Source organism: Nerophis lumbriciformis, linkage group LG12 (assembly GCF_033978685.3).
Source record: "Nerophis lumbriciformis linkage group LG12, RoL_Nlum_v2.1, whole genome shotgun sequence".
Lineage (NCBI taxonomy): Eukaryota > Metazoa > Chordata > Actinopteri > Syngnathiformes > Syngnathidae > Nerophis > Nerophis lumbriciformis.
The window spans coordinates 28,891,987-28,906,457 of record NC_084559.2 but is presented as its reverse complement, the minus strand read 5'-3'; the positions used below and the strand labels follow the sequence as shown (position 1 = coordinate 28,906,457).

Below are 14,471 nucleotides of genomic sequence, written 5' to 3'. Positions count from 1 at the left end.
TTTAAAAATATGTACTATACCATTTATTAGATAGTGATCGTTTTAGTTATTCTCCCAGCCAGGATGCCTAAGAGGTGACGTTTTTTTATTCAATCCTTAGTACCATGCCATGTTTTGTTATTGTCAATAGTGCTGTGCGGGTGTGTCATCTCTCCTTTTTTCTTTTTTTTTGGTGTAGAGCCATTTGTGTTGCCATTTGCCTGTGCATAAAAAGTGCTGTGCTGTATGACCAAAGTTTGATGGATTGTTACTGGCTGTAGAATGTCCATGTATAATATATCTCTGTGCAAGCCTCATAATGGCGATATGCTGAAAAACAAAATGTACATTTATAATGCACATAAGTGGACTAATATTTATTTTATGTTATTCTTTTTTTATGATGAGAACTTTGCTTCACCTGCCTCCCCTGAGCATAGGTCACAGGAATATTGGCTGACATGTTTTTTTTTTTTTTTTCTGTCAGAAATATACAGAGGCCAGGAACACTTGACTATTTTCCTTGACAACTTTTGGAACATTGACATACTGTACAGCGCACAGAACTTCATAAACCGTACTAACTCGTAAAAGCTCATCTCTCCCAGCCCATGAACCGTGCAAGGTCGGTACCCCTCATGAGTGTGCCGGGGGGCTGCGCAGCAGGGGGAGATAAAAAGTGCCCCAGTTTGCTTTTCCACTCTAAGGGAAATCAGTGGGGGTGAGGAGAGGCATGCTGCCTGCACAGTGGCCACAACAGCTCTAAAGCTTAAAGGCTACAAGTCCATGCCAAAAGGCCTCACACTGTCCAGTCACAGGGTGCACCGTACACAGAAGACATCCCTTCAACGTGGCCACAGCCCACACTACTTCTGACACTGGCTCAGCTTACACAGCACAGCACTAGACTGCCAAATCAAATAGCATAAGAACTAAAATAGTACCTTTTTTTTTTAATTCCCCAAGCACAAGCCATTCAGCATTACTAGTATACACTAATGGGTGCATCTTGACAATAAAATGGATCCATATAAATGCTACACAGCAAATTGTGCCCTTACAGAAAAAATAACACAAAGTAAAATTTTTGTATGTTGATTATTAGGGTTGCATGTTTTGCCATATTTTGCAGGCGTGTCTAATGTTGTGGCTGGTAGGTGTGAAGCAACTTTAACCTTGGTATTTTTAGGTGTTTCCAAGTATTTTGCTGCTACTCGTATCACTACATAATTTTATGGTGAAAGACGTGTCTGTTAGCCGGATGCATTAAAAGCGGACCTGGCAAAGTTAAGAGACCAAGGTTGCAGACCTGGATTTGAAATGTACTTTCTGTTTTGTGCCTTGAAACGGACATACAAGTCCCCTTTCATCTACTATTTGTCTATAGCGTTTCTGCTCGAAAAGATTCTGCATTCATCACTCCAAGCAACATTCCTAAGTTTTTCAATTAAACTAAAACAATGCATACTAAACCGTCCCATGTGTGACGTAGGAGTGTTTTCATGCATATTTATACGTGCTATCATAATGTAATCATTCTAGCGTCGTCAGCATTAGCGAATATGCTAACACGGTCAAGAGTGTCTGTGTTAACTTACAATGGAATTCTTTTTGTATTGATTCAGCTTTGTAAATTCACCAACACGTCACAGTTATTATTGAGTTTGTTCTGCTGATTGGAGAGCTAGCTTTGGTAGCTAGTGGGTCCATGACAATGACTTCTGTTTTACTGCTGTGTGACAGCCACCGCTTGGAAACAATTAAGGTATGTAAATTAAAATGTACAAAATATTTCGTACCGCTATATATCAGCGGGTTGTAGTCCGGTGCGGTTAATACGTGTAAAATATTTATTTATTCTAAAATTTGGTGGGTGCTGTTTAAATACTTGTGCGCTCTATGGCCTGGAAAATATGGTATTCATTTTATAGAAATCAGAGTAAACAGGATGGCATGAGACAAGAAGGAATAAAACGGAAATTAGTCTCTGCTCAGCAGAGGGGGAGGAGTCTTGCCAATAGCGTACAGTATATGAGGATGCCCATATAAGTAATAAATGGGCAACTGTTTAAAAAAAAACCATTGCAAAACACAGTGTTGAAGCCATCCAAAACTGCATGCAAGCTAATGCCCAAATGCACGAACCATATGATATGATGCTTTGGCATTGTTTCACACAAGTATCCAACATTGTAACATTTATAAGTCGAAAAATAGAAACAATCATAGGTCCCCTTTAAGCACAGTTTTCTCTGAGCCAAATCTAAACTTCTGATACCAGCCTATAGCACATGAGCTGTACTCCATATTGTCACACTTCATATATGCTACACATAGCTACATGCAACACAACCCTCAGAAAGCTAAGAAGAATCCGTCGGGGGAAAAATCAAACAGTTTAGGCCTTAACGACACAACATTATGACAGGCTTCTTTGTTCTGTAACGGTTATGGCAGCAACGGTGATAATACATGCTCTGTATCCTGACTTTGGCTGACAAGTACAAATACAATCTCATATTAGCCTTGCAGGAATCTTTGATCCTTCCGTCATTGTGGTTTACTCCCAGATACTAAAGTCTGTGAACTCAGTGAGTCAGTCTTGGCATGAAAAGAACAAAACTGAAGGGGACAATTAATAGAGAGCCTTCAAAAGTGGAGATACAGTTAATGAAAATGATACATCTAAATCAATGAAAAAAGGCTAACAATTTTCAAAAGTTATTTTGCATTAGTCTTAAATGAAGGCCGGCTATCAGGGTAGACTGGATGATTGCCACTGTTACTTCAGGATATAGCGGCACCTTGAATGCTTCCTGAAAAACATGTACAATGGACACTTGACAACTACAGATACAAACTTCATTACTAGCTACACGCTCCCAGAGGTCATGATCAAAATGCACTGTACAGAACTGATCAAATTGTAAACACCGTAAACTCCAATGTCTTTAGGTAATATTTTAAACTGTCATTTTTTTGCATAGTTTATCCAAACAGGGCAATAGTCTTACACAAAAATTGGGCATATAGGGCACAAATGGCACTTATTTCAGCGACATCTTGACCTTGCAAATTGGTGTGATGGTACAAGTACAGTTTGGGAATGTCAGCGGGCTCCTTGGATTCCAAAACGTGACAACTAACCCCCTCTTCAAGCTTCCATCACACAAGGACTATCCTTGTAATGCGAATGGAAAACAAGCACCAGTCGTACATAGCCTGGCCCATCACAGCCTCTATTGTACAGAACATTTTCTCAGGATACCAAACACCCTGGAAAATGGGGGATACTGTTGCGCACATCCCTCTGTGCTCACTGAGGGAGCAAACACAAGTGTGGAAAAGCTTTTTAGGCACCTTTCAGATCGGCTGATCACCTGATATAGCAGTGCTGTTCACATCTCAGTCGGGACAGAGGTCCTTGTCATGGAGCCGCCACATCTCACTTTTACTGAGCTGCAGTGTTCCTGCCAGCCCAAGCAGCATAACGTACACAGCGGCCAAGGCAAGCCTCTTCCCAGTCTTTTCCCCATGGGACGCTCTGAAAGAATTCAACTCACTAATCACAGCGCTGCAGTGGGACGCTAATCATTGTAAAACCTCAGTCGACAACCTTGGTGGAAAAAGGTCAGCCAAAACCCGTAACTCATCCACCAGGCTAAAATGATATACACTGAAACCGTCACACACAGATGGCAGGGACAGAAATTACACTTTATATCAGCTTACATACCAGAAAAAGCAGGGAGAAGAAAAAGACTATGTAGTGGACAGAAGATCATCTCAAATTGCAGTCTACTCAAAAACAAAAATGTGTTGTCTGTAAAATTCTGGGGAGGTCACAATACATTTATGATAAAAGAAAATGGAATAACAGCCGATGACAATTATGATCCCTGCATAGTGATTGATTTTTTGATGTAATTTGTTCCTCTATTGTAAAGTTAAAACGTTAAGTAGTGTAAGGAGATTTAAGGAATGTAAACTCTCCCAGAAGATAAAAGTCAAATGAGCGGAGCGATGACTTAGTAAAGGGAAACAATGAATAAAAAACAAGTTAAAAAAAGAGTGGGCGTCACTAAGAATACCAAAAACGTGACGCTGCCTTGAACAGACAGCCATGACAGGAGCAAGTCAATTCCAACAGGCTGATTGATGGAAGTCTCTGCCACAACACAACTCCAAGTGTGCGTGCGTGTGAGTATGTCTGTGTGTTTAAAGTTTGTTTCACCGTGGTTTATTGGCTGCAGTTTCAAAGGACACAGTAGGTTTTTTAATGTGGTTTGGAGACGCTTTCAATGAGAAATATTACAATGAAACACATTGTTAACAATTCCATGAGCTCAAATACAGCTTTATTATAAAGAATACTGGGACTCTATCAATCAGACAGGCAAAATCTGCACCACAAGACATGAGTCCCAAAATGTACTAAGTACATTAATTGTCTATTCAATGACACGTTCACTTCTCTCAAATACACTTTTTGACAAATTGGTTTGCATGAGGAAATAAGAACTATGACTAGTGCTGATCACATCACCATGACACATCATTATATTTTCAAATTATTTAATTTCTTCAAGCTAAACATTAAATGGCCATTATAGAACATAAAATAAACCCTACAGCCATTTACATTCTCATTAAAATTCCTGGCAGGAAAACTCATTCTCTTACGCTAGTCTGTTTCAACACTGGGTAGCTCTGTCGTGTCTATTTCAATATGTTGTCTGTTTAAGGCATCTGAGTGAATGTCACACATCGTGCTTGAGTCAGTTGGATTAGCCTTGAACAGATTCTAGTACTGTAACCACATGTACATGCTGTACATTAATCAGCTCTAAAAACAGCTTGAAAGTACAAAACAACCCTAAGGTTTTGCAAATGTATCAAATGTGATATCAGGGGAGATTTCTTATTGCATTCCTGACAAGTTTGCTGGGGCTAGATGACATTTTTACTCTGACGCTATAGCGCCTATCCTCATTAGGGTCAGGGGTAAACTGAAGTCTATCCCAGCCTACTTCGGGCAAGAGGCAGGGTAGACCATGAAATGGTCGCCAGCCAAGCAGATAGCTCTCTCTCTCTCTCTACTAATACAGTATCCCCTGAAAATACACTGCTGGTTGTGTAGTTACACGACAAGCAGCCAGGTGTCGCAAAATGTGAAGGCTGCCAGATAATCAGCAGAAGAAGTAACCACAAGACATTATTCCATCTAGTCGGCTACACAGAAGCGTCATGGAGGAAAACTTAAGCACCGAGCTGACAGTACCCAAAGCAGATTCTGTCTCTGTCCGTTGGCTACAATAAACGGATACCAACACTAAATGTAGAGTAGTTGAGAATAGGGCTGTCTTCAAATAGTCAAAAATGTTACGATTCGATTTGGAATCTGATTCGACAATCAACATTGCTATTGAATTATTTAATATTAAAACTACACCTTCCTGAGGCGAGTTAATCCCCCCCATTGTATACAGCAGGCGCAATTGAGTGTGTCTTTTCTTTAATTATTACACAAACATTATTGTGTGCAGACAAATACTTTTAGAGAGAAAGAGATAAATCTTAGTTTTAGCCTTCTTTTCAGTCTTCCTTAAAGTGGCCGCTACTTCCAGGAGTGACGTCACATCTCTAAAATCAATTGGCTGTGTTTTTTCCGTGTTGGGAGAATGTTCCTACATTGCGGACGTTATTGAGGCTCGTCAGGATGCGCTCTCGCCGCCAAGCCTCGACTGTCTGACGGAAATTAGACACTGTGCGGGCACCGGGGCGCAGCGCCTCGCCCCGGAGGAGTAGCTCTCCTTTTGCAAAGGTAAATATCCCACCGCAGGTTCACATACAGAAACTTTGCCACAACTGTCACTTCCTCTATTTAGTCAAGTTTGATGTCATCTTGGTTCTGTGCCAGAGCCAAGGTCCTCACAAACTGTTTTAGTATTTTTTGAGATGGAAACAGTCCTAAATGAGATCTTTGCTTTTTTCTCTATAAATGTAAAACTGCATTTATTTCTAAGTACCTTTAATAAACTTTTGAATAGTCACGTATAAGTGCTACAGCACATCGATATGTTACTGACACCTAGTGACCAATCAGTATACACTACTACATATCATCTGCTTATTTCTCTTAAAAACATTACTATAGATTCCACTGATCGTCAATGATGGGCAAAATATAACAAATCAGATTAGACTATAACAATCTTTAGTCGAAAACAGCCCTTGTTGAAGTGCATCAAACGAAATCAAGGTCGAAAGTTCAATTAATCGTGATTCAGATTTTTGCTATAATCGCCTAGCCTATTCTGTATCCCATTGTATTTGTCAACAGCACAATTCCAAAATCGTGGACACATTTTTTTAAATTTACCCTCTCACCCTGAAACCTCAAGTGAGGACCACATGTTTTGAAGTTCAAACCTCTGTACATCTATCTAACTTTATTAAGTGTCCAAAAGAGTTATAAAACGGGATGAAATTCCTTCTGCCATTACAAGGGGTCTTGTATGTTTGTCCTGCTCTGTCATCTCTTATGTTCAGTCTTCAGTGAGGCCAAGCATGCACACATAGCTGAAATAGCGCACAATGAACTTTCCCACAACATCTTTTCTCTAAAGCTCATCGATGGCTATGCGGAGGCCTGAGTTAGCCCCTTTTTGGTTTTGTTGCAGGAATTGTAAATAAGCACAACATAGTTTGGTGACATTCACTTGATGACCCCAAGCCTCCCCTCCATATTTCACTCATTATGTAGACTCATAAGTCTCCTTACAAACAACTATAAGTTAAGGTCCTTGTTTTGATGACAAATATTTGTGTTTGATTGAGCAGGCTGTGACTTATACAAGATAAATGTCAGACATTTTCTGTATCCAGCTGTTACAGTAAAACAATGAACACGCGAGCATTCTAAAAGGGAATGTGACACCTTGAAGAAGAAAAGCTGAGACCTAAAACATGCTATTCTTACAGACTGGGGCTAGCCCTGTCAAAATAAACAATCTCACACAGTGTTAATCAGGACAGGCCATGAGCGTGCGAACAAAGTCCTGAGACAATTATTACACTTCATAAATTTGATGACACATTCAAATGTACAGATGAGCTTGTCTCGCACATTCTACTGAGTGTACTGTACAAACTTTTACAGTAGCACCGGGAAAATGCAGACATACTGACTTTTCCTTCATCTTGTGTGTGAATAAAAACTACAGGTAAGTACAGTTGATCACTACTTTTTTAATGCCAAGAGTAAATTAATGGTGGCAATCTTCATCAGAGAGTGTAAAAATGTACAAATATCAAATTAGTTAAGTGTAAACCTACCTGTGAAAGTGGCCTGGGCAGTCTAAAACTCTTCTCCTCTGGCGACCATGAGCGTATCTGTACACTAAAATGTAAGGACAGCAAAAAGGTAAGGGATAATTACATATATTTTGATATCTGGACAGGATATTTAGAAATATCAGGTTATGGCCCTTAGAGTTGATTTTTATACTATATTACAAAATTGTGCTAAAAAATGAGCATGACTGACAATGAGTGTGTTGACACAGTAGGGTTTTCTCTTAATGTATTTGATTGTGGCGGTGCGCCACGGCAACATATTAGACGCCACACCTTAAAAATTAGGTTTTTTTTACATGAAAGCAAAAATAGAATGTAATTTAGCGTCCAGATAAAGACACACAAAGTCTGGCGCTCTTTTTAACTTGTTTTGCCAATTGTATGCTAACAACGGGCCCAATTCCAACAAGCATTGGAAGCAAATTTTAAAGTATATGAGATTTACCTGCTGACAGCGATCTTTAAAATTTGAGATGACACTGGTGTCTTTTAAGGAGAGAAAAAATCCCAGCAGCGCAAAGCAAGTATAATGTCAGGCTCTCTGCAACTCGCTTTTCGTCGCAGACATTGAGCGACAGAAGTAAAGAGTCTATAAACACGAATACGGTCTACAATAACATCAGAAATAGATGCTAGATTTGTTGCCAGTCGTTTTTGATTAAAAAAAGGACTGACTAAAAAGGATTTGAGAAATCTGTAGAAGAAAAAAAAAAAGATTTCAACGAAGTACATTGTACAACAAGCAGCATCAATTGTATAACATTGCAAAAAAATATGTAAGAAAAATCGGTTTATAATATAATTAGAAAAATATTTGTTTTAAATGTATGTATACATTTTTTTTGCCTTTTTAAACAAAATATGCATCAAAAATAATGTGATGACTTCATATTGACCACGCCCCCACCATCGTGGCAATCTGCACAGGTTTCAATGTTTTTAGTATTTACATTTGTATTATATGTATACGGTCCAAGTATTGTAACCATTATAAAATGGGCAAGCCATGATTACATTGAAAATGTGGTATGAGGGGAAACATGTATATTTTGTGAAACCCATACTTTAAAAAATGTACACCTGGACAAGGTTACTGTGAAAAAACGAAATGCATTTAAATACTGTGAATGTGACTGGCCAAACACCTCTTTAAAGCCAAACATTTTGGATTTGACCTGTGGCCTATGAAGTTGTCACAGAGAGTGAACAAATGAGCAGCATACAATAAGTGTGGTGAATGTTCCACATTCTGCTTTGTTAAAATGAATGCAAATGGAGGAATGTGATATCGTGTGCATATTCTTTGTTACTACAGTAAAAGCCTGTGGCTTCCACTTTGTTATTCCCATACCTATTGACACTGGATGCTGCAGTGTCAAGAGATCACTTTTAATCCTATTCAATTTGTCAAATAGCACACTTCAAAAAGACTCAACTATCCTCAAATGGTTATACAAGCTGAAAGAGAATGTAAATAGTCTGACAATGTATTCCCTCTGTGAAGCTTTTTTTCCAAGGTTTAGATTTTATCAATGATTGTATCTTTCAGTTAAACTTCATCGCGCCATTTTAGCACTTTGTTTTGTTTTCTGTGACTGGCAAGTAGCAAAATAAATCTGCCTTACAGGACACTGTAATGTTTGAACGGACATGTTTTTGGGGACTTCTTGTGCGTGTGATCCAAGATGGCTGATGCGGCAGTTTGTGTCTTCATTAATAAAACAATATACAACGCACCACAGGTTTATAGCAGCCAAAAAAACTATATGCAGCAGAGTGCATCTATTACAGTATTGTAAGGTTAAATATTGGCATACTCCTGGATTAGATCATGACTTTGAATCAACTCATTTGAAGAGATTATAATTAGGGATTATAGTGTGATCAGATACTCAGTATTGGCCCGATACTGGAAAAATGTACTGATCGGATACAAGGAAAAACAAATATATCCCACCCGATCCACAAGCCTAAAATAAATGCACAATTTACTTACTTTAGTTTTTTATTAAGTAAAGAAGAAATATAAATTAGAAAATAAAATATAAATGTATTTTTGACACCAAAAGAGTACAAAAAGTGTGTGTATATATATATATATATATATATATATATATATATATATATATATATATATATATATATATATATATATATATATATATATCGGACAAGAAAAAGTGGAATCGGGACATGCGTAATGTGCTATAGAGAATGTAAACAATATCTCTTAATATCAAATGGATTACAAATCAAAAAATAAGACTATGTTTTATGTAATGTTTTTACACATGTTTTACTACCGGTAATTATCTCCATCCAATTTACAACTGTTAAGTCAGTCAGCGTCTTGTTAAGTTTTAAACCCGTAAAAAAACTTCAAACAAGTGAGAAACTACCTTTTGTTGGTGGTGGCTATCAGCCCATCCTTTTTCCCATCAGGACTGGCAGGACGATGTGGTGAATAAGGCCCAGGTGACCGTGATGCAGGGCTGGAAATGGTGTACTCTTTGTAGTTCTGGTTCTCGTCTCGACTCACTTGTACCGCCTCCTGCAGTCATACCACCAAGTTTATGTAACACTATTGGATGAATGGAACTCAAACATTTCTTATTGCGTTTGGTGGTCAAAATAGTTACATATGTATTTGCGCAAAGTACAGTATTACAAGGCAACTCATTATGACCCACATAGAATGATAAAACATTGTTTTAGCTTTCTTCCTTCCATCTTGATGGAAACAATACATAGATATGGAATTATGCATGTGGTATAATAATATGACTGGTAAATGTGGTTTCAGATAGACAAAACAATCTAACCTGAAATCTTCCTGTAAGCTGTTCAGGGGAGCTGATCCCGTTTGTCTGCCGGGGGTTGGAATGTTCCGCTCTAGAGACACACAAATCCACAAGTGTTAGAAAGCTACTAGTATTGATCAGACTTAATTGAATTCGGATAACCCTAAACAATTTTTAAGTGCAATAACATAATGACTGATTTAAAAATTGTTTAAAAATGTACTGAAAGAAAAAAAGCCCTTTTTTCTGACTGGAAAACAATATTACACTATGGAACATTTTCAGACTGCTTCGGATTCAAGTACGTCTGTTGGCATCTGACGGTCTTTCAAAAATATTCCTCAGACAGGTCTCTTCTTTCCAACTAGTCACTTTCGCTTTACTTAAATAAATAAAAAGCACAATCTGCAAGCAATTTGATGATTACATTTGAAGGCAATACTGGCCAATGAAAACACACAGTGCCCCCCTGGCTGCAGGGCCTGAGGCTGACTGGCTTTTGGTCAAGCCTGAGGTAATGAGGCACAGAGGAAGGCCCGGATGCCTGCGGTAAATCACCCAGAAACACACTTCATTGCTTGGGTTCGCAATACCATGTGCAGGAAAGAGATGGCAAGACGAGGAAAAGGTACAAAAGCTGAAAAACATTTATTCTTCTCCTGAGAATGCTGGAAAGTGCCATGGCTTTGAAATACAAACTGAATAAAAGAGATTAAATGTTTCCCTTCAGCTTCCACCTTCAGCTGTGTGAAGTGACAAGTCGTGGTCAACAATCAGATGTATTACAGGTCAGCGATTACATCAGTGTTCAGTCTATAAGCACTGACTTTTCCGTTACAAAGAGAAATGTGCTTTTGACAAAAATGCTGACTGTGACTTCCCTCATAGCTGTTATCCACATAAATCAGCACTTGACTAGCTAATATAAGCTCTTCATAGCTGTCATCAAGGGGACTGACAGTTTAACTGCCTGAGGCTGATTACTTAGATGTGTGCATTGTAAGAATACCTTTCACACTCTGAAAATGTGTAATAATAAACATTCCAGACTGAAGTAAGGCTGATTAAATTTCACAATATTCGTTTTTATTTAAAGTAGTGATCAGGTTTAAAGCCAATGCAAACTTGCGGGGAAAAAAATATTTTACCGTTGTACTAAATTAGCTACTTATGAAGTGTTTACTATTATTACAACACAAGCAGATTTGCAAAAATCCCTTGTACACAAATTGATTGTTTATGAATAGACTACAACTACAGTGGTACCTCAACTTATGAGTAACATAAATTACGAGTATTTTTATTATTATTAATTTATTATTACAAGCAGGCGGCCTCTCTGCTTTTTGTTATCCTTTAAGTTGCTGCAAGTGCAAGCATAATTGGAGTTACGCCGCCGGTTGAAATTGTTTTTGACCACAGTCCACAGAGATAGACATAAAACCCTTTAACCACCGTAACTGAGAAAGTGAAGCCTGGGATATACTCTTGCGTCGTGCAGCTTGCGTAGCTGTGATTGTTCTGTTTTTGCCATGGAGGGTCACTGAACATAGACCAGCAGACTTTGTGCTTAAAATGCCTAAATTAGTGTATGAAAAAAAAAACTGTGAACCAAAATTTGCATGAAAACTGATATTGTGTACCTAATATCTTGGTGCACTCTAAAAATAATTACCGAATGTGTGTTTCTCAGCTTGTTGTGTTGTAGCGTCCAGAAGAAGTCACAAAGATCGACATTCTTTTCAACTTTTGTCAATCTTGTGCTAACAGGTTCAATTCCGACACATTCTTTCTCATTCACACACATCTTTCTCTCACACGCAACACTTCTCATTCTACGTCAATAACCTTTCAGGCACGGTATATTTACAAACATTTGTGAACTCTGAACATGACCATACAGATTAACACCAGCATGTCGTTAACTTACTTTTGTTATTTAACAGATTTATTTACATGATAGCTCTCTCTTGTCCAATGTCCCAAACGCCCGAATAGCATAGCAAATAATAGCATCCTTTGCCGCGACTCAGAAGTTTCAGAAGTTCCACAGTCCATCTACGCAAAGGTATTTTCCTCTGGTTTATAAGTAAAACGTCCATTAAAAGTGAACTGATGATTGTGAATTAATGATTAGTTCCAGTGTAGACAAAGATCTTGATGTTGTGGTTGTCTATCGTCACTCTTCACAAGAAGGAACTACAGTATCTCGTCAACAACAGCTGCAGTTGGTCCTTCTGGAGACACTGTCCCTTGGTGTGTTGGAAGAGAATTACAAGTCTGGCTCAAACCTCCACGGAAGAACTATAAATCAAACAAGACGCCGTCAGAGGGGATGCAAGCTACGTGACGCGAGAGTATACACTTGGCTTGAGTGCGAAGACGAAGAACCGGACGACCAAATCAGAGGAACAAACCACTAAAAGCATGTTCTACCGTTTGGCCGACATAGCGAGGCAATTTTAAGTGTCCAAATGACGGACGTTTATCCATGGAGTTGAGGGGGCGCTGATGATGCGGTGTTTGGCGTGTTTCAGTTTGTGCTGTCTCCTCACTCTGCGGGCTCGGCAGTGGGCATTGCCATATGTATGCGGTCCGTCACTAAAAGACGTCAGTGTTCAACGTAAACAATGATTTCCTACTTCCAATTGTGACACGACAGAGACGCATCCCAAAGAAGACGGCTACAAAAAGTCTGCTCCCCAATGTAAATGCTGAGCATTGTTACCTTATTTCATAAAACTACTGTAGCCGTTTGTAGTACATGCTATTGTAATGTTTTTGAAAAACAGTATATTTTATCTACAAATTTGTTTTTCTTTTTAAAAGGGCATGTTGCAAGTTTAAATTGTGGTGTTTTAAGAGGGCCAATAATGTGCAGGGCTGATTTGAGATACAAGTGTTTAGAGTTGCTGTACGAACTCGGTCCCATAACCAGCTGGTTAGTTAGAGGTACTACTGTACTTGTGTTCTTAAAATACTTATTTTATACTGAAACACCTAAAAGCATACAGGACAAATATTAACGTGAACAGTCTCCAGAACCCAACCCAATCATAAGTCAAACACGAATAGAAAAAAATAGCAGTGTTGAGATGGTTTTAAATTGGGGGGCAAGTCCCATTAAAATTAATGGAAGATGCTTCACTCCTAAGATTGCTGTATTACTGTCAACAACGGTCTTAAAGTTTAGAGAAGTGTCACTGATTCTGTGGCTAGAATAGTTGGACATTTTTAACATTCCACCTCAGCTCATGCCTGGAAGTCATTCAGGTGCAGCTTAGCCTGACTATAAAAAGACTCAAGGAGTAGCACAGATGTACGTTGTACGGAAATCCGACAAACGTGTTAAAAGCTTTGTTAGAGGATGTTAAGTGAAAGGGAGGTCGAAGATCACTATACTACTATCAAATTCTAAAACATTCTAAGGACATTTTTAATAAAATCAGCAATGGCATTAGATGTCGTATGTCTGGTAATTTTAATTGAAGTTATTGGTGCAATAATGACAAGGCCTTCAAATATAAACTAGCTTTCGTACGTGGTTATAAATCCGATATGTAGCCGATGCAACTGTAGTGTGACCGTTCGAGTCACGTTCAACTGACCTGTACGTCATCAAAGAGCAACAAATGTCTAACACTTTGCTAAAATAAATGTTGCTGAAAGTAAATAGTGGAGGAATTAGTAGAAAACAGGGGAAAATAAGATGCTTTACAATTCACGTCATATCCCAACACTCCTGCCTTCGACTGCTCCTCGAAACACATCAAAGCAAATGCCCCACAAACAGAGTCAAAATTATTGCGATTTTTCTTCCTAATCACTTCCGTCAAATAATTCGGTAAGGAAAAGGTTAACTGAAATTGCCACAAATGCACTAGGACTGACAACTACTAGAACTGGAGCCACGCCTACATCCGTTAACCCAATGCGGCGTGTGTGACGTCATGTGTGCAAGCAGCTCAGTACGGGAGCCCATTCCGTTCACAATAGAAATAAAAAACAATTGTAATGTTAAATTCAATCTTTTTATGAAATAGTTCACAACACATCCAAATTAGACATCATACTCTACAACAGGGGTGTAGAGTATGATGCGGCCCGCCGGCGTCTTCAAATTGGCCCGCGAGACGTCATGAGTTTAATAAAAAATCTTATATTTATTTTAAAAGTATAACATTTTAAATGCTGCTATTATGACACAATCTAGGTGCAGCATCTATTTATATGACCAAATGCAAACAACCTTCTCTAGTCATGGTGCAAAAAAATAAAAAAAATCCAACCAACACAAAATGTAAACAAACATGGTCACTTAACTTTGTGGAT

The 14,471-nt window shown here is 38.5% G+C and overlaps 1 protein-coding gene across 2 annotated transcripts in view; it reads right to left on the bottom strand.

The window, feature by feature from the left end:
• The window catches only part of pdlim2 (PDZ and LIM domain 2 (mystique)), a 64,481-nt gene that overhangs the window by 31,733 nt on the left and 18,277 nt on the right, over positions 1-14,471 (bottom strand). For both annotated transcript variants that reach the window (XM_072914339.1, XM_061986258.1), the window contains exons 4-6: positions 10,161-10,230; positions 9,738-9,889; positions 7,318-7,381 (exon numbers count right to left, since the gene is read on the bottom strand). In XM_072914339.1, the coding sequence (XP_072770440.1) occupies positions 7,318-7,381; positions 9,738-9,889; positions 10,161-10,230 (286 nt within the window). The remainder of the gene's footprint in view (positions 1-7,317; positions 7,382-9,737; positions 9,890-10,160; positions 10,231-14,471) is intronic.